This window comes from Apteryx mantelli, chromosome 6 (genome assembly GCF_036417845.1).
Source record: "Apteryx mantelli isolate bAptMan1 chromosome 6, bAptMan1.hap1, whole genome shotgun sequence".
NCBI classification, from domain to species: Eukaryota; Metazoa; Chordata; class Aves; order Apterygiformes; family Apterygidae; genus Apteryx; species Apteryx mantelli.
The window spans coordinates 32,087,029-32,106,768 of record NC_089983.1 but is presented as its reverse complement, the minus strand read 5'-3'; the positions used below and the strand labels follow the sequence as shown (position 1 = coordinate 32,106,768).

The 19,740-nt window shown below is 37.7% G+C and overlaps 1 protein-coding gene across 2 annotated transcripts in view; it reads right to left on the bottom strand.

Annotated features, from left to right (window-relative positions):
* The window catches only part of LY75 (lymphocyte antigen 75), a 50,313-nt gene that overhangs the window by 11,519 nt on the left and 19,054 nt on the right, over positions 1 to 19,740 (bottom strand). For both annotated transcript variants that reach the window (XM_067299143.1, XM_067299142.1), the window contains exons 14-26: positions 17,492 to 17,573; positions 16,830 to 16,901; positions 15,281 to 15,404; positions 14,107 to 14,142; positions 13,655 to 13,830; positions 12,533 to 12,597; positions 11,023 to 11,099; positions 9,738 to 9,874; positions 8,585 to 8,690; positions 6,462 to 6,622; positions 5,635 to 5,764; positions 2,848 to 3,080; positions 877 to 1,045 (exon numbers count right to left, since the gene is read on the bottom strand). In XM_067299143.1, the coding sequence (XP_067155244.1) occupies positions 877 to 1,045; positions 2,848 to 3,080; positions 5,635 to 5,764; positions 6,462 to 6,622; positions 8,585 to 8,690; positions 9,738 to 9,874; positions 11,023 to 11,099; positions 12,533 to 12,597; positions 13,655 to 13,830; positions 14,107 to 14,142; positions 15,281 to 15,404; positions 16,830 to 16,901; positions 17,492 to 17,573 (1,568 nt within the window). The remainder of the gene's footprint in view (positions 1 to 876; positions 1,046 to 2,847; positions 3,081 to 5,634; positions 5,765 to 6,461; positions 6,623 to 8,584; positions 8,691 to 9,737; positions 9,875 to 11,022; positions 11,100 to 12,532; positions 12,598 to 13,654; positions 13,831 to 14,106; positions 14,143 to 15,280; positions 15,405 to 16,829; positions 16,902 to 17,491; positions 17,574 to 19,740) is intronic.

Genomic DNA, 19,740 nt, shown 5'->3' with positions numbered 1-19,740 from the left:
GGACCAGTAACTAAAAGCTCTTATTGGCTCTTGTATGAAGGCAGACCATCATAATAAACAAGAGCTACTCTATACTGGGGACACATCCCAGTTTTGTGGCTTTATCTAATGAGAAGGGCTCTTCCTGCAGTTGGTCACACTGCAAGCACTGAATAGTTAAGGATCTCATAATCATAAGCATACATCTTTGTGACTCAGAATGTACAGCAATGGCTTTAACTGTGTCCTCACCCCCAAAAAAGCCTAAATTATAATGGTCTCATGGTGAAGAATTCTGTGATGATCTTTCAAAGGGATCTTTGCTTTATGTTTTTCAGACAGAGGTTGTGCCATGCATGTATCCCCAAAAAGCTGTCCAGTCCCTAGCTGTCTTGCTATAATAGGTGTATGCTTAGAACAGTTTATGTGGAGCCGAGGAAGACTTCAGTTTGCACCTTTCAACTCAGTGTCTACCTGCTATCTTTCTCCTCCACGTAGTCACCTATCTCCCACCCTGTATGGACTTCAATAGCTGAAGGGATTGCTGAAGGTTCCAGTATTAAGATGTAAATAGTACAGAGGCTGAATCTTATTCCACGTGCAAGAGAGGGAGATTAGTATGCAAAAATCTCATGGAAACAGTGCAAAGGCAAAATCAGTTGACAATATGAGTCTGGCCCAAATCCTGGATTTAGTTCTAAGTAACCTGTAGATTAAGATCAGTGGGTCTATTCAAGTCCCACCCCCCTTCCCCCGATATGCAAACCAGCCTGTTTGGGGAAATGTAAAAGCTGAATGTTGCCATTTTTAAATTATAATCTGTAATACTCAAATATGCTTCATAATAAAACAATGCAACTTTCATAAGTATTGTCAAGAATATGTTAGGATACATACTTTCTGGTAAATAGCAAATAGCACCTCGATTTTCAGAGGAACAGTCAGAAGTTTTCCAGAAGCCATCAGTATCCAAAAACACACATTCTTCACTTGTTTCTTCATCATCTTCAGACCATCGACTGAAACTAACATGTTTCCCATCCAACCAGCCATAATGTTTTCCACCCTAGCATTGGAAAAGGGATGAGCTTATACACTGAAAAATATTAGGTACAGCAAATCACATGATGATAATGTATTTACATTGGCTAGAAGGTGCTAAGTGGATGGAGTCCACAGCATCTCTGATGAGAACTGTAGGTGTTCCACTACTCTCACAATCTGATCAGCTCTTTACCATATAACAAGCTTTGTTATTTTGCATTTGCAAAAATGTGAATTAGCTGAAGTTGATGGCAAATGATCAAATGTTGGTGTCTAACTACTATGCTTATTGAGGAAGGCCTGGCAATGAGATGTCCAAACTACATCACTTGCACCTGCAAATCAGTGCTGGGTATAATTATCTGTGCTTGGAAAACTGATGGTATCTGAGAATACGGCCTCACCTCAGTTTCTCCACTCCAGTGAGTTGAAAGTAATCTGTTAAATACTTAACTGATTTTATAAGTTAAATGTGTTCCTGCCCTGGAGGATACAGCAGGATTAACAAAAAACCCACGTACAACAAGCATGCTATCCTATCTTAGATTTAAAAGTTTTCTTCAGGAAATCCCCCTCCTTTGTAATTTCATTTATCTTATATCTTTCTTTTGTGTCTATGATTCCAGCACTGGAATAACAAGTTCTGTTGACCAGTTTCATTATAATTTCCTTTCATGTGACTTTTTAATTGTGCCCAAATAACAAAGTGTTGCAACAGTGAAAAGCTAGTGCATGTCAGAGTTGTATACAGCAAAATGAATCATCTGATCTTCATTTAAAGATAAAGATTCAAAAGAGGAGGGGGGAAAAGGTGTCCTGGTCTTCTCATCTTCATTAAGATTAAATACCTGTTTCCTTTAAAAATATATATATTCTCCATAAAGCATACACATTTCTATATTTTTCTTTCCTACTTTGCCTAGAATACTCAGTAGCCCATTACTGACAAAGTAATCTTGTAACACCACAGATGCCGAGTGAGCACCACTAACCCTTACAGGTAAGTCATTTTCAAACCAATTTTAACTTTTTTCTTGCAATTACCTCAAGACTCATATGTTCGACATTAAAAAAAAATAATAATAACAATAATAATGAGATGGCTTGGGGTTTTTTGCAGGATTTAACAGCTGAGAAAGCTCTCAGTCCACACTGAAGATATCCCAGAGGTCCTCTGGCTAATACAGGCAAAGCAGTAAATACTGCACTGACTTTTCTAAAGACAAAACAGAAGGGGGGAAAAAAAAAAAAAAAAACACAAAACCACTAACCTGTTTCAGGGATGTCCCCCTATAACCCAAAAAGGGGGCACAAATGATATTAAGAAACTACAGAGTTTAAGTTAAGTTATAGAAATATACCTCCAGAAAACTTTAAGGGTTAATTTTGGATTTTATTTACCATTTTTGGTTTCTTCTTCTTAAAATAGATTTTAGTTGTCTTTTTACAGTGGTACTCCATAATATTAAAAGGCAGCACCAATTACTCATTAACAAGAGAGACAAATATATTCAGTAATATATATTGCTGCTACCCTACACTATATCCTTCCATCCCATGATCTTATAAAAGAATCGCTGCCTCTTCATCAATTCATCCAGTCGAATTCAACAACTAAGTGTGTAACTTAGAGACCTGGAGATTTAGTACATTAATCTTGAAACCCTCCAGATGGTTATTGCTAAAGGAAAACAGATGCCAATGGAAACAACTATTGGTTATCCCAGAAATTTTAATTTTTCACTGTGTTTCTTTCTCTCTGTTTCTGTTTCACACAACTCTAAAAATTGTAAGCCACAGTCTGAGGGAAAATATAAAACTTACATCTCTGCTGAAGAGTCCAATCCACAGTGGATAATTATGAAGGGCAGCCTGAACAGCAAGGAAAGCCTGCTGGAACTGATCCGTGATGCTAACCAGCTGCATTTTGTTACTTATGCATGCAGCCATTGCATCATTCCAGGACAAATTCTTCAGAATTACCATGTATTGAGTATTTTGATAGGTCAGTGTTTCATTAAGAACTTGTTCTGTCTGATTATCAGCAGTTCCTGTACCTAATTAAGAAATCCAGTTAGCAGGTGGTTAAAGACTGGAATACATTTTAAACTCCCAATTTCTCTGTAACAAGAACACAAAAACCTGTTTGAACTCCTCCCTAGAAATATGTATCAAAATATTTTCTTAGGCAGTAAATTATGCTAATGATAATAGTTAGGAGCAAAGATCTTTGACACTTTGGACAGAGGATATATAGAAGAAAAAAAAAACAGAATCATTTGCAGCTCATTTTTACACATGCACACGTGCGCATAGGAACTTGGGTTTACATCTTTCTAGATTTCCTAGCTTTAAGTAACTGTTAAATAATATTAAGAGCTCTGTTTATTGAAGAAAAAACATACTCTGTAACTGTAAACAATTATGGCAATATTCAGAAAACCACTATACCCAATTAATTTATCTCTATGGAGCCTGTGGATTTATGCTTATGTAAACCTAATGGGCCATACACCTTGCATATGCAGATCTTAACAGTCTCTCACATAGTCCTGAGATTCTGTGCTGCTGTCCACGGGTATAGTGGCAATTGATTTTTGCATCCAAACGTGCTTAACTAATTACACAAAATCCACCTTGCATAGGGAGGAGTGAAATTCATCATTTGGGTTCTAATTACTGAGTATTATCAGAGTGATCAACAGCCTGCTGAACTCATACAGCTCAGCGATGCTTGGCAATTGCAGTTCAGAAAAGATGCAGACATTTCCATGGCAAAACTTCGTAAGCCCCAAAATTTTATACACAACCAGAAGTAAGCTGGGTCTCCAAAAGGTAGAAAACTACTGGCATTTAAGGTATCTCACAGGTAGCTCAAGCAGAAAAAGGCTTACCAAGAGAGAAAAATAAAGTCACTGTATAAATAACAGCATACAAATGGCTGACTGATAGGCTGACAGGGTCATTTTCCAAAACACAAGAACACAGAAACATAGTATTAATCTGGTATTTATGCATGATTTGCAACTTTCAAAAAATCAGAAAAGTGACAATACTGAAACAGATTGTTTGAAGTGGTTTGTGTCTGCTGCCAAATGTTTTCACTGAGTGAACAGCTTCAAAAAAGAACCACAGAACCAAGAGTGTCATCACATACGAAGGGGTAACAAGGGGTAGCAAACTGGAAACATGTTAGTAAGGAAAGTGCCCATTTCTGAAAAAAGAGAGATATAATTGCTGATGCCGAATGTCTCAAGAAATTGTGCTAATCACAATCACACCAAGATTCCCAAGGAATCTGAGTTGTCTTCTCCCCTCGGATCTCTAGGCAAGTCTGATCTCATAGCTGTCCCTGCAACCTCCTGGACAACCTGAATTATCTTAAGATCCCCAATAAAATGATAACATCAGTACTGTCATATAAGGCCAGACTGTACCAGGGGACACATTCTCTGGCAGTCCAAAAGTCCAAAAACCTTTCTCATTTCACCTCTAGAGAGATGACTAGGAAGAAGTGCTCAGTGTTTTCAGTGTTTTGATTAGTCCAGACAACATACTGATCTACAAAGATATACTATTAACTTTCCATTAATATAAGTTGCCTTTTTTTTTTTTTTTTTAAATTGGCTACACCTATTCCATCTAGACTTTGAATCTGGACACTTCAAGTTTCAAAAGTATTTGGTAATGAACTAAAAAAGATGAAGATTACAGGGGGGGAAAAAAATCACTTTGCCTATTTGAGAATCAAAGTCAGGTGTATATTTTCTTGGGAGTTTGTTTTGCACACCTGTTTTTTTAGAAGATACCATATGAGTTACTTAAAAGGATTATTATTTAAATAAGAGGAACATACTCGAAAGTGGATATGCTGAATATTAGCCTATAGCATTAATTAAGTCTGAGTAGCAGCTATATGTGTTTGATCAGATTCCAGTAATCAGTGACAACCAACCTCCATAGTTACACCAGAATATTATTTTTAGTTCAAATAAAGAAAGCCCTACTTATGCCAATGGATCTGATTCTGCATAAAGCTAGGGAAAGCTGCATCACTGCAAATTATCACTCTCCATGTATGCCCCCAAGGTTCGCTCTGGGCAGACTGATTTCAACTTCAAGAGTACACAATACTACCTCATGTTTTGATAGTGCTAAAAATCACAGGAGATGTTCAAGTAGGAGGAAAATATTGAGAGATCCCTTCCTAGAGCTTCTCTCTTTCACAGTTCTAAAGGGGGAAAAGGAATCATTTGTTGCACCCCTTGATGTACATGACATCTGCATCCACAGAATATTAAAGCCCCTACAAGCAAAAGCATGGTTCCATTGAAACTATATGGTCAGAGTGTCTTGGAAAGATGGATTTCCTCTGTGGCTATAGAACTGGTCTATGAAAAAAAAAAAAAAAAAAGGCAGGGTAAATTCTCTATGGCTGATTAAATTTGCCCCAGAGCATTCTCCACCCAATGCTTTTCCAAAATACCTGTTCAGTCTCTGCAAGAATCTTGCTCTTCAAGTGCAACAATTTACATACATTAAAAGGTCTCCTGGCACACCAATCTTAACAACAGAGTCTGGCTCTAATTTACTTTGACTCTTCAGACTTACCTATTGGCCGCTGGCATATACCCAAAAAGTGCTTGTCAGCACAGGCAGTGAAGTTCCACGTTCCAACATATTGTGACTTGGGATCGTTGAGGATTACACCACATTGATTGTTAAATTCTTCATCAAAAAGCTGAAAACCAGAATTATGCTCGTCAGACTCAAATAAGGTATAAACATACTGATGTGGAAAAGGTGAAAGAAACATAAGGCTAAGAGAACCTGATCTGTCTGAACTTGTTTAAGAAGTTTTCAAAGGAGTGGTGCAATACAGCTTACCTATTTTACAAACACTGCCAGGTGCTTGGACTCAGAAAGAATTCTTAAGTTAAATATGGGGAAAGAACATTAAATGAAACTATTCAACACTTGCAATAAATCTTGTTTATGGTTGTGATTCCATTAAATTTATTATGCTTCACCTTGGGTAGAGCAGCAAGCAAAATACTGATGTATAATCGTTTACAGATGCACTCTACATGCAACTGAACCAAGAATTATTGATGGCAACTTTTTGATGACTGTTTTTATGGAGTCTTTAAATTATAAATAGAAATTCCAGGAAAGCCATTAAATAGTTGTTTTTCCCTCACCCCTCAGTGTTTCCTATCTCAGTTCAGGAGATGTCATCCAAATAAGGGTAAACAGAACTCCATTACTGTCAGTCACTGTATTTGCCAATTAAGACCACCATTTGGGAGATCTGGTCTGTTATATACTTTTTCTTTCTTTTTTTTTCTTTTTTTTTTCTTTTTTTCTTCCTTTGATACAGTCAATATTCCAAACTTCATTACACAATAGTCAAGAGAAGTCCAATAGCCAGAACTTACATCCAGTGGGATTTTCCTTAATCTTCCTGTCAGGAGTGGGTGAAAGTTACTATACAACAGTCTACTCTCGTCTATCCACTTGTTTTCCCTTGTGCTGAACAAAAACTGCAAACCAATCCAAATATCTTTTGGCATATCAGTAAGCAAGGATGTTATAAAATCTGTTGGGTAGCACAGTAAACATACATATTACGGTACAGACAACCATAGCAAACATCTCAAAAAAATCAGCTTGCATAAATAACACAAACTCCATTTGTATTAACTTATCATCCCCCTCCCTCCACAATCAACAAGTGTGTTATCTTTTATTTGAAAGGAGCAGACTATAGGTATTTGTCCTCCAAATTCTCAGTTGAGGAGCAGCTGGTAAATTTAACTTGCTTCTGTCTCAGTTCTCCCCTCTCTTTGTCTCCTTGCACTTAAATCCAAATTTCAGATGCAACTTTTCCACAGGTCTTTAAGATCTTCTATTGTTTCCCCACAGAGATAACAAAAGTGTTCCCTCCCACCTTCTCTGAATTGATGGAGTCTTATCCCTCATCTTTCTCTCCTACTGATACATGCCACAAAGCAGAACCGTTTCTTGGATTCTGGCAGAGTTTTCCCACCCCACCATCAGGGAAAGCAGGACAGGACAAAGGAAGTCAGACTTAGTTGGGAAAAATTTCAGCCAGGAAAATCCTAAATCAGTCCCCTCTAGTGAACCTTCTGGCAAGAAACAATGGGCTTCAGTAAACCTCTGGGCAGCAGAGACATTCACTGAGCTTGTCTAGATCAGGAAGACAAATTGAGGCTATGTAATTAGCTACTGCTGACACGTCTCAACTATCAGCCGCATGCCAGACTAGCCTCAACCTATTTTCTAAGCTAGACAAACCCACTGAAGATTTACATATCGAAGCTAGCCACCCTCGTTACACCACTGGGAAGAGCAGAAGCAGCCTACAGAAAGGAGCATGCTTCTTTTAGATGACTCTGCCATCATTTCCTATGTAAATGGCCTTCATTACATGGTGGGGGGGGGGGAGAAAAAACAAACAAATAAAAACACCTCCATATGCACAAAACAGGACAAAAGATCCTGCTATGCAATATTTGAGAATGCTACGCTTCTGCAAATCTTAAAAGAGTCCCAGAACACTCAGGACTCAGACGTGTATCTACCTGTATGGTTACAGCCCTATTCATCCCCCATGACAGCAGTAACAAACTACCGTTCAGACGCTGCCTGCCCGTACAGTAGTGGCCTCCCTAGTCTTCTTTCTATATTCCATTTGGCAAGAGATTATTTGGTTAAAAAGAAAGCAAGCACTGCTCACATTGTGGAATTCAACCAAGCTATTTCAGATATATCTGCAGACAACTATTAGTGGTCCACACAAATACAGATGCAAATACAGCTGTCTCACTCAGCAGGAGTTTATTGCTGAATACTACTTGCAGCCAGTGTGAATACGTTTCCCCCTGACTGCACTCACCTCAATGACTACATTTATATGACAGCTGAGGGACAGGCTCCAAGGGTGGCACAAACTCTCATGTCTTTTGCAGTCCCCCTGCCTTCCGCCCTCCTGCTCTCCTGGGCAGCTTGCAGCAGGTCTGCTTAGACAGACCGGCATATTAAGCTACTCAGCATGCTTGCACATGGAGGGTCCTACGTGCTCCAGAAGGCTTTGTGCTTGTAGTCTTGTTCCAACACACAGCTGAGCTTATCTTGGGAGCAGCTCCTGGGTGATCTTCGCAGTGCAAAATCTACAGCCTTAGATATGTTTTAACTTGCAAAGCAAAGCATGGGAGGGAATTCTTCATCCATCGACCTTTCTACCCGCAATCTTTAATGCAAGGTTTTACAATTTCTTCTTTCCATAACAGATAAGGCTATAAAGAGAAGCTGCTCGATGAATGGGACCAAATGTTTGCTGACAGCATTTCTATTTTATGTTTCTAGTGGTGCAAGCAACAATAGACAACGTATTTTAAGTGGTTTTGGCTTTTTAGAATGCTCCCAGTATGCCTGCAAATAACCAAGTGATTTTATGCTGAAGTACTTATGCAGTAAAACTATACTGAATTTGGGAGAGAAGCTTTGTACTAAAAGTGCCCCCAATTCACAATCATACCTTGCTCAGCTTGATTTGAGATCGATGGAAGAGAGCCTCCAAAAGTTACACACTTTTCATTAGCTGCATTAAATGTTAGAGATTTGGGATTCATCTTTAGAAAACACTGTGAAGTAAACATAATGAAATCGATTTTCATCTTACCATTGCTTCCTAAGAAAGAGCTCATAAGAAAAGGTTCTTAAAGTAACCCTAAAAACTCACTTCCCATTTCCTGTAAGAAAATATAGCTATTTTTCTCAGAAACAAGGGAACTGATACTAGCTGCTTGAATCTCTTCCTAGATTTGACAGAATAGCTAAGTATAAAATGATGAATAATCGAACTGAATAACCCCCCACTCTCTGAGGGTCAGAATTCAGTGATTTTAATTGACCACATCAGGATCATGTTCTGTTTTAACACTGAGAATACTTATAAGCATAACTCTCAAGTCAGCTTGGGTTGGGCCAGGAACCTGCACTGCAACACATTATCTTTTGGGAGAAACTACATAGGAACCCAAAAAGCTATTTTCTGCAATTATATGAAGTAAATTTGCAAACCTTGGCACAAGTGTAATGTACACACTTGATGCATACCTCAGCGTACGTACAGAACAGTGACAGGCCACATAATAGGGATCATAGTCTCACTAAAGTTTTAAATGACTGCCCTGAAAGCTAGTACTGAAGTTTCCTACAGTATGGCTTCTAATGTCTGTTGGTTCAACCTTAAAAGCTGCTTCTAATTATTCAGTTAAGTCCTTAGGGCGACTTAGGAAGCAGGATGTCTGCCAGCTTGCTGGCTGCCTAATGGTTAGTCAGAGAGTGAATGAAGATGCTTCTGCCATAGAAGTCTCATCATCTTCCTTTCTAATCCTTCAAAGCAGAGCCCGATTAGACAACACAGCCAAAGTTCTTGGGCCTAAAAGTGTGATGAGAGTAAAATGAAAAACCTGAAAATTACTTCTTTGAAATTAAAAAGCTTTCAATCCTGATTAAGAGACAGAAGTGGACCAGATGACTTTAATCACTGCACATAGTTTTCAAACACTACCTCCCAGTCCATTTCTGATCCCAGGAGCTACCTCCTTACCTCTTTCAGCAGGGCACTCCAGCCTATTAGGCTATGAAAAATAAGTAGTGATGATTGTTCTGTATTATCTCCTTACCTTATCCCGAAACCGAAGCCAATCTTTAGGACAATCTCCTCTGACTGGGCGGTAACTGGGATCATGTTTTTCCAGTAAGGAGGCATTATTTTTTTCACAAATGAAGGGCAGTTTCATATTGCAGTTAACTGGGTAGTCTGCAGAAATACAAGTTTTAAAAAAGTTATGGTAATGACTATCATGCTCTAATTGCCATCCATACTTTATGACATGACAGAGACCAATAAAAATGGCATGAAAAAGGGCAATGAAAAGGGCAAAACCCTTTTAAGGGCAGTCACAGTGAAGTACTATGCAATATAAAGCACTAAAAGTAACAGCAGAGCAAAAGACAAATATAAATGATTTACATCAGATAATGATATATTATTGCTGAAGAACTAGATTATGAACCCTTACTTTTAGTAGCACTTCATATAGGCAGAGGTAACTTCAACAGACAAATCATGAAATGCAAAATTTGAACAGGAGGACTAATCTCGTATTCTGGCACAGAGGGTGTGTAATTTAATGCCCACTAAAGCCAAGGGAATTTCTATCCCTTTAACATTTCTATGGACAGAGTCTGGCCTGCAGAGCTTTACACGATTCCATAAGTAACTGGACTGGCTTTCTAGCGAAGATAAATTTTTGGCTAATAGAGATGAAAACAGGTCAGCAGGACACTAGCATACAACAGAATAATGGGGAAATTGGGCTCTAAAGTGGAAGTAATAATAGATGAGGAGAACTGTTTGTGGGCCAGGGGTTATACCTTTTTCCCAATATAAAGCAATGTTAAGAAAAGGAAATGAGAAGCTCCAAGTACCACCAGCTAGTTTTTCTGTTACCTTGTGTACGTCTTCCAGTATGACTCCACTACCTAGTGAAATTCACACCTCTGTATGTATATGCAGTAGCAGATACTCAGTCAAGCTCCTCTAAGACTTAATTTCCAGAACTCAGAATATGAGAATATACAGAATATGTAGCGCACATGCACAAAAAGGTAACCAGCAAAACCAGATTTCTTTGAATTAATGTCACAAAAGGAGTGACAATCAATCATAAAATTTTGTCAACTGAATTTGGATTTGCATCTTGTTATCGAAAAAATACTATCAAGGCTTCAACCATAAGGAAGAAATAAATAATTCAAAATCAAATCAGCTTATCGTCGACAAGCCATTCAGTCCTAGTTAAACATCAATTTGCATTTAATATCAAAGTCTGGGCACAACAGTTATTACTTTTTCAATATAATAAGAGAGAGACGGGGGGAAAAAAAAAAAAAAAAAAAACTTACCTCTATACCAGCTCTTTCTAGAAACATACCAGCAGTCCCTCAAGAACTGACCATGGAAGCGTGGAAATAACTGCAAACTAGATAAAAACATGTCAGAGTCAATCCAATATGATCTTCAAGTGAAAATTCTAACAGCAACAGAGCCACTGCATACAAAAATTTGGACTGATAACTGTTTCTAGGAGATGCCTTATAATACTGAAAGGGACAGCAGAGGAGGGAACTAGACTAGGAAAAGATACATGGTAGGTTCAGTAGGTATGTACCCTGTCCAAATTAAATGTGTTCAGGAAATGTGCAGAAGTAAGGTAAGTGTTTATTCCTTAATTAACCATGCTGCAACTGCTAGCACATTATCGGGACAAGTGAGGATAATGGGCCATAGTCCACATTCCTCCATTCTAAAATATTTTTGATATAATAATTGATATAATAATAATAATTTTCCTATAATATTTTCCTATAATATTTTGACACATTAAGATTTTTACTGACAAGAAGTGCATGATCCTTAGCTGCAGCCATGAAGAGCACATTGCAAGGTTCACTATAAGGCATCTCAGCTCTACAGAACTATAGTATAAACTCTGCAAGACTTTGGCATTGGCTAACTGGAAAAATGGCATCTTGAAATCTTACACTGATTTCATATTCCCTATCCTCAGATGTCTGCAAATCCTCAGAGTCAACAGAGAGAGTTTCTTCAGAATCTTTTTTCAGTTCCCCAATTGTTAACAGAACATAAAAGTGGGCTTAGAAATCAAATAAAAGTATCTCAAAGATCAATGGAATACCTTAACTATTAGGATCACAGATTTCAAGGATTCACATGACAAGATTAAGATGTGAAAGCCCAACAACCTGAAGTCTAGAGGCTCTGACAGACACACAAGAATTGGATTAAAATCAAGTTGTTCCTTTTCATCTGGGTCTGTACCACTAACTGCATGCATACACATGTAAAATATGTATAAATTTTTGCAGGACTGAGATCAAAGTTTGAAGTAATTTGAAGGTGAAGAGTTCCACATGAATTGTACAATTAGCACTTTAGCTGTTTGGGATGCTGATAATGCTTGCAATAGGAACAGAAGTCAGGATTTAGCAACTAATTAAAATATTTTCAACAATTTTGTTTTAAAATATACCTACTTTTTAAGTGCACACAACTCTTGTATTAACCACCATCTGTTTTGTCTTATCAAACATACAGTTCTTTTGCTCTCTTTCTTGCCCTAGGTACTTTATGATCTAAATCTGGCATGGCAAGAATATGGTGCAGGTACATGGAAACAAAAGGAAGAGGAAAATGTCACTGAACGATGTTATTTTGTTTTCTAGCTTAGTTTAAGTTATTTATCTTACTTCTTTGCGATGATACAGAAGATGTGAGCTCTACATATTTGGGGATCAAGTATTTTCCTTTAGAAACTATTCTAGTTAATTATACTCCTAAAAAAGGACATCAAAAGAAGCTTACAGTAAGGCACCCCACAATTATTCTACATACGGTGAATGATAGCTGTAGCCATAATCAATGAATTTCAGCCACCACTTCTGTTCACTGTTCGATAACTGCGGAAAAAAAGAAAGAACAAACCCCTGGATTTTACCACCTTATATAAAGATAGATCTACAGACTTTAGCAGTGATAAATCAATGACATAACTCCTTTTGATTTATAACATTCTTTCACATGCACAGAAATTACTGTTCTTCAACAAGGGGAAAAATTCAACAATTTGAGATCGATATGCCAAGCCGATGGACCCTTGCACCTACTAGAAAAAAGCCCCCATTTTGTCCTGTGCTGGATAAAGCTATGGGAAATCTTTCAGCGCTATTTTAAGAGCATGATAAATGTATCAGTCCCGCGAAGTCCATAGCAGCACTACCAGACAGCCAGGACACAGCTGCACGTTCCCCAAAGCTAATGTGGATTCAAAGGACCTTCCTTCCTTCGAACAATCCTGTTCTTCTAGCAGATAGCCCAGCAATGAATAGATCATGAAAAGGCCAGAGATTTAGTGAGTAAAACACTTAAGTACTTTTCCCCAGAAACAGCCTCAGTGGAAGTGGTCAGGAGAAATCTCACGGAGAGCTTGCAAGCTGCTAATTTCAGGAAGTAATGAATTCTCACAAACAGTAGCACTAAAGAAAGGTAGTAACTGAGGTGCTGAAACATTAAATTTTTTATAAGATTCCTTAACAGAACATACTTGCATGCTACGAACACCACAAACACTATTCTGTAGAGGCCATCTGACCATCATGCATTTCTAATTAAATTCTTTCATCAGTTTTTTTTAAAAAAAAAGATGTGCTACCCCATGCATAAAATTAAGAATTGGGACAATGGGTAGTGAAGTATTTGCAGACAATGGGATGTTTACATGGTGGTTCCATTATAGTACTTTCTCTGGGAAGATTTCTTTCCTGTTATTAAGGTTACTTTTAAATCCAAAAATTACTTTACAAGACTAACATTAAAATAATTCTCTTTTCTTTCAACTCATCTTTTGCTTTTGCATACAATTAAGAACTATTAAGTTCAACAGGACAAAGAAAGAAATTAAGGAAAAAAAATTTTCATCTATTAATGAAAAGAATCTGTTAGATTACACCTCCTTACCTTTTCTATTTGAGATAGTATTGTCCTGAGTTTTGGGTAAGATTCCACAGAGGCTAACTCACTATCATTTTTTTGACAGTAGAAAACAGCTTCTTGGAAGCTCAGGTTTTTATCTGGTACAAACCACAGCTCTGCTCCATCAACAACAAGTGGGGCTCCATGAATTCCAATTTCATCTATGCGGAAGAAATATCACACACATGAAGAGTCAATCCTGAAAAACTGATTCTTTCTTTTTCTGAATCTAATAAAAAAAAAATCAGTTTGACACTGGGAAAAGCAAACATTCATTCTTGCATTCTGAGCTCTCTCAGAACCAAGCTCTGCAAGTCATGACCTTTGCTGATATCAAAACCGTATTACAGCAGTAACATAGCAAAACAGTAATGAAATATATTCAGCAGTAACAACTACATGTACATAATGGAAGAATATGCAAAAAGTCTATTTACCTGGTATATACCACTCAGGTGTCTTTGGAGTGCTACCTGTTCAGAGGAGAAAGGAACAGTCATTTCAAGTACATTTTCTAATGTAGTCACAAATAAAGAAAGTGAGGGATGGTATTCACTCTTCTCTGTTTGCGTGATGGAAAAAGAGAGGAAATCATATACAAGCTTAACAGTTTAAAACAGGCTGATGTAAAAGTAATGGGAGTTTTGCATACCTCTGTCTTAAAAGTCTGTGTTTTTTTCTCCTAAGCAGAAGACAAGCATCAAAGTAATAGTACATCTACCCATATTTCCCCAGGGCAAAAAATCTTCATGCCCTGAAAAGCCTTTTAATGTGCAACCAAAACATAAAAGCCTACTGAATTACATCATTTCTAGTACTACAAGAAAAAACCCTGGATCTGTGCAGAGATGCCATGCCATTCTTTCTGCATTCCCACTTCACTGCCACACTACAGTGAGGAGCCAGTGCACCAATTTTACCAGAAGAGTAAGGGACTAATTCACATCAGTGAGAAGCAAACTGCATTTGTGAGATGTCTGTGTGCATTTAGTTACATATATCACTAAAAAAGACTAAATAAAGCCTACAGATGTTGCAACTTCGTGACCTATACCACCTCACCAAAACAGAGGACCTGTGAACAGAGGACCTGTGCACACGAAAAGACATTTCTCCCTTCACGGAGCATCCTGTCGGATCAAGAAAGAACATGGCAGCAGTGGTACTGAATCCTCCATCCTCATGGTCATTTTTTGGTACTCGAGTTTTTGATTATTCTAAGCATGTGTCTGTTTGCATCTGACACAGTACATCTCATGTACTGACCTGTACCAGTTCAGGGAGGAAATGATAAAGCATTATTGCCCAGTGATACCCCTCTTTTCCTTACAGAAGCACAAAAAAGAAAACCAAGAAAAATAATGAACATCTGATGCTCATAATCCTAGCTCTTGTCACATTTCTCTGCTGCACGTTCCATATCACCCATTTTCAGTTCGATAACAAGCAACATTTCAAACATGCTGGCCTGCTCTCAGCCAGCCAGAACCAAAGCACTCAAGCCTCATTTGAAAATCTGAATGATCTTACGTCACAAAAACTGTTAACATTGAAGAAATAAAAACACACCAAACTTTTTTATGTGAATAAATAGATGTAAATACAGTTTACCTTTTGTTATCTGGCAGACCCATTCAAGTCTTGCCTCACAATCAAAAGGCTTCAGGTAAAATTCCAGTTCTCTACCTTCATGGAAATAGTATCTCCAAAACGATCTCCGTGAAAACTGAAATGTCTGTATAAAAGGAAGAACAAGGAATCAAGCTGGTATAGTATGGGCCTCTGAAGTGAAACTATTAAAAAGTACTTCAGCACAGTCAGCGTGTGCTACTGTGTTGTCAGTCCCACGCAACTGATTTTTCAGAAGTGGCAAGATACAACTATAACTTCAGATATCCTCCATGCTAGCTGGGCTTGTAAACCAATTAGGCAAAGAGTTTAAGGTGAGTCTACACACAGCAGTCTCTCCTTGTTGTTTTTTCACTTTTTTGTAGCACATAGGGTCTCATCTATGCCTATTATTGAATGACCTGTGACAAGTTGTTGCCCCAAAGGATTCTCATTCTCACAGAACAAACTATCTAAAAAGGAACAGAAATAATCTTTCTTATTTAGGATTATTTCTCTTGTAATCAAGCTTAACATCTGAAATCACCCTCGGTAATCTCTCCAATAAGGAGAATTTTGCATCATTTACTGAAAGAGCGCGTGTCTAAATCTAACGAGTAGTGGAGGGAGGGTACTATAGGTGTGACTATAGTCACAATGCCCCCTTCAAACTACTCTCCTTTTGTCTAAAATCTTTATTAGCTAAACGTTGAAGACAGCTTCTCAGCCTGGGGTCACAAACATAGGAGAGGAGAATGAGGGGAATGGCTGTGAACAGAAGCAAAGGGATGCAGCCATCCTTTCCTTCAATAAATCCTAAAATCAGAGGTGTTTCAAGTTAGGTTACTAGAAGGGAGAATATTGGAATGATCTTACAAAAAGTCAGGTGATGCTTCAGAAAATTTAAAGGCCGTTTTACAGCTCATGCCATCAAGACCGAAATAAACAATGATGAAGAACATAATTAGGAATTAAGTATAGCCCTGACATTTTGAACTAAAAACTGATACAGCAGTTACAGCTCTATTTCACAAGCAAATAAGCAAATACATACAAAAAAACAGCACACACACTCTATCACACATACTCTATCCTGACTACTGCATCCTACTCATGTTTCAATCATTTTCTTAATTTACTTCCACTTCAAAAAAATATAGTCTAGATTTTAAAAGTTACTTGTAGAGTACTATTTGCTTTTTTGTTTTTGACTCCACATTGAGTGTAATGTATGGTATACAAGAGCTATATAGCATGGCATTAAGCAACATATAAGAGTTTTGTTATTAAAATATTTTAGTAGAAGCTTAAAAAAGGGTCTTAGGAAAGGTTACCACTACCACAGCACTTGATTCATAAAAACTGCTTAAACAAGGGAAAACTGGTAATAGGCGTAGATTCCTAAAGGAAACACTAGCAAATTTTTACTATGCACAGTTAAGAAAACATTTCAGCAATCAACTTAAATTCAACATATCACAGGCCAAAGTATTTTTTCCAAGTACTTTCATGTATAAATATGCATGCTGTTATTAAAAACCTTGAAACTAACCTTTAAAGCAGCACAGTCTCTTGTGTCATACTCATCCTCCAGATAATCAAGTGGCATAATAACACTAGTCACCTACAGGAGGGACAGGATGAAAGAATCATTACTTCACTAACACTTTCGCTGTGGCAGTCCCCAGAGGTGACTATTTAAACCTGGGATCTCATTATGTTCAGCATTATTGAAACATATGTTAACAGACAGTCACTGGATCAAAGAGCTTTGAGTCTGCATACCTGTTATTACAGAGAAAGCTGAACTAATAATTTCAGGCAAATAAATCAATTACAGTGAGGAAGATATTTCTGGAGAAGTCTAACATATCATGGAGACGAACTGATAAACCCCAGCCTCTCTTGTGGCATGAAGACATCTTGTTCTCTCCACCACCTCTTACATCTTTATTATGATATTGCTCTCTTACTATATTTCTGTTAAATTATTTTAATGTAAGAGACAGAAATCAGATTAATGTTATTAAAATATGTTTTAATTGGAATTGTGCCTGGATGGTAGCTCTTTCATAAGTGCACAATCTTCTTCTGAATTATTCATCTGTTGTAAGATCTGCCATATTTAATTTAAAATATTTATAAATTTATTTTAAACCCAGTCCAAGCTGAAAAAATCAGGACATGGCATTTCCTAGTCAAAACTTAACTTACAGGTTTATCGTCGCTCCATTGCCAGGTTCCCAAAGAATCTGGACTCCTCTTATTCATTCCTATCCATACCCATCTGTCATTGCTGCAAATAAACAAAACAAAATCTTAAACCAAGTAAACAGTTCAGCACATTTAATGAAAAGATTGACCTGATTCACTGCATTACTTGGGATCAAGCAGCAAGCTCAAAGATTAGTACTGCAAGTTGTAGCACTTCAAAGAGGAAAACAGGTGCAAGAGCTAGGCCCTCTTCCGCACTTTCGTTTAAGATGATTTGCAGGTTGCCTTTCCCTCACCAGAGAGGAAAACTAATTCCTTTGCTTGCTGCATCACCACTTCATCAGTTCTCACTTGATACAAAGGTCTCTTTTCTATTTTTTTTCTTCCAGAATGACACTACAAGTTTTGTCTGGCTTGCTTCTCCTTCTCCAGGCTGTCTCCAGGTTGTCTGTCAGTCTGTCACTACCATCAATTCAAATATACTCTTCATCAAACCACACCAAAATCTCTACTCATACAGAATAATTGGCTCCATATATCCTTTATGTTTGTCATTGACATAAACAAACCAAGTATGGGCACATATTTCAACTGTGTGCCTTCATAAAAGAGCCACCAACATAAAAGTGCACATAAACCCTATGGACTCCAATACTTGCTTAAAATAAAGACAATAAGAATTTGATCTAATTTACAGGATTAGATTCAAAACCGTATTTCTTTCTAGGTTTTACTTGTTAATTTTTGCAAGCAGGGGATGTTTAAACTGAAAATTTCAGCTATTCTGAGAAACAAGTCATTACAAAAAGATGGGTTTACAATGTGAACACTTAAATCTGCAGTAACAACATTTACCATATTCTTTACTATTACTTGTGGATCTAAAGATATTATGACAAAATGAAACATGTGGGTCAAACTGCAAGTTTCATTTTGCTCTGCAACCTCTACTTCTAAAAGTATTAATTTTGTGCTAAGTATTGACGTTTATAGTAACATACTCCATTCAGCTACCTTGACCAAGAAAGTTAACAGACTTTTTGCTGAATGATAGTATCAATCGGAAGCAGAGGCAAGACAGTGCAGAGGGGAGAAAGCCAGTGAGTTTTCTATGAAATCACAGATGGGGTGAAGCCCCACTGCAGTGCAGCTGTGGAAAAGGCACACGCATTAAGGTGTTGTGACAGAGATAGTAAAGTATTACTGCCACAGTACAGGGCTCTTGAGAACTTTACCTGGAATACTATTCCATGAATTCACGTTGTACCAAATATGGGTACAACATGGAGCCATGAGACTTCTGAGGCAATGAGAGTTTCATTTTTTTAACAAGAATTAAGAATTTTCTTGTCTAGCCTTGAGAAACAGAGACAGGGATGGAATAAAATTACTCTTTACAACACATTAGCAGCCTAAGGCCCTAGAAGAAGAGCTACTCAAGCAAAAAGGACGTTGCGTCTGAAGGAATCCCTGCTCAGAAAATAAATTTAAACTCAAAATATTAAAGAGGTTTCTGACCAGCAGAGGCCAGAGTTTGGAAAAGACTCCCAAAAGAGTAGTTTTGGCATACTATCAAACTGTTTTAAGATAGACCTTGATAAGTTTGTGAATACAACTTCATTATGTGTCGGCCTGTGAAGGTAGGGGGATGGACTCAGGCTCAGGCTTACCTGTGTAGGCAATGTTAAGAAAACCCCTGGCAACATTAAGAAATTCTTTGGTAAGACGTGCTGCTGCCTTCCTGCACATGTCAACATAAAAATGCTAAACAGCCTAAAGTATTCTAGGGTGCAGCACCAAGAAAGCAGCTGAAGCAGCTTGGGAGAACTTGAGGATGTGGTTCCAAGACATTTATTTTAGTACTGGACTGAAAAAATTACATTCCAACAGTGGGTTCATAAAACCAGATCTGGAAGCTTGTCCTTGGGATTCAAAGCTACAGAACAAATGACAGCTTAGCCCAGAGCACGTAGACTAAGCACATGAAATCCAAGAAGAGCAACACCATGTTATTTGGTAGGGATTTCATTAGGAGAAAAGAATCAGCCACCAACAGATCTCCTTTGTGATGAGTATTTTTCTCAACTCTAGTATTAATCTTCTGACACTCAAGTGACAGTGCGATCGCACCAGTGTGAGCTTCTCATATTCAATATTCTTTAGTCTTTTAATGATTTCACATGAGGAGCCTTTAAAGAGCCTAGCTGCCCTGTAGTTCTCCAGAGGGAAAACCGTGAGCCAAACATTTA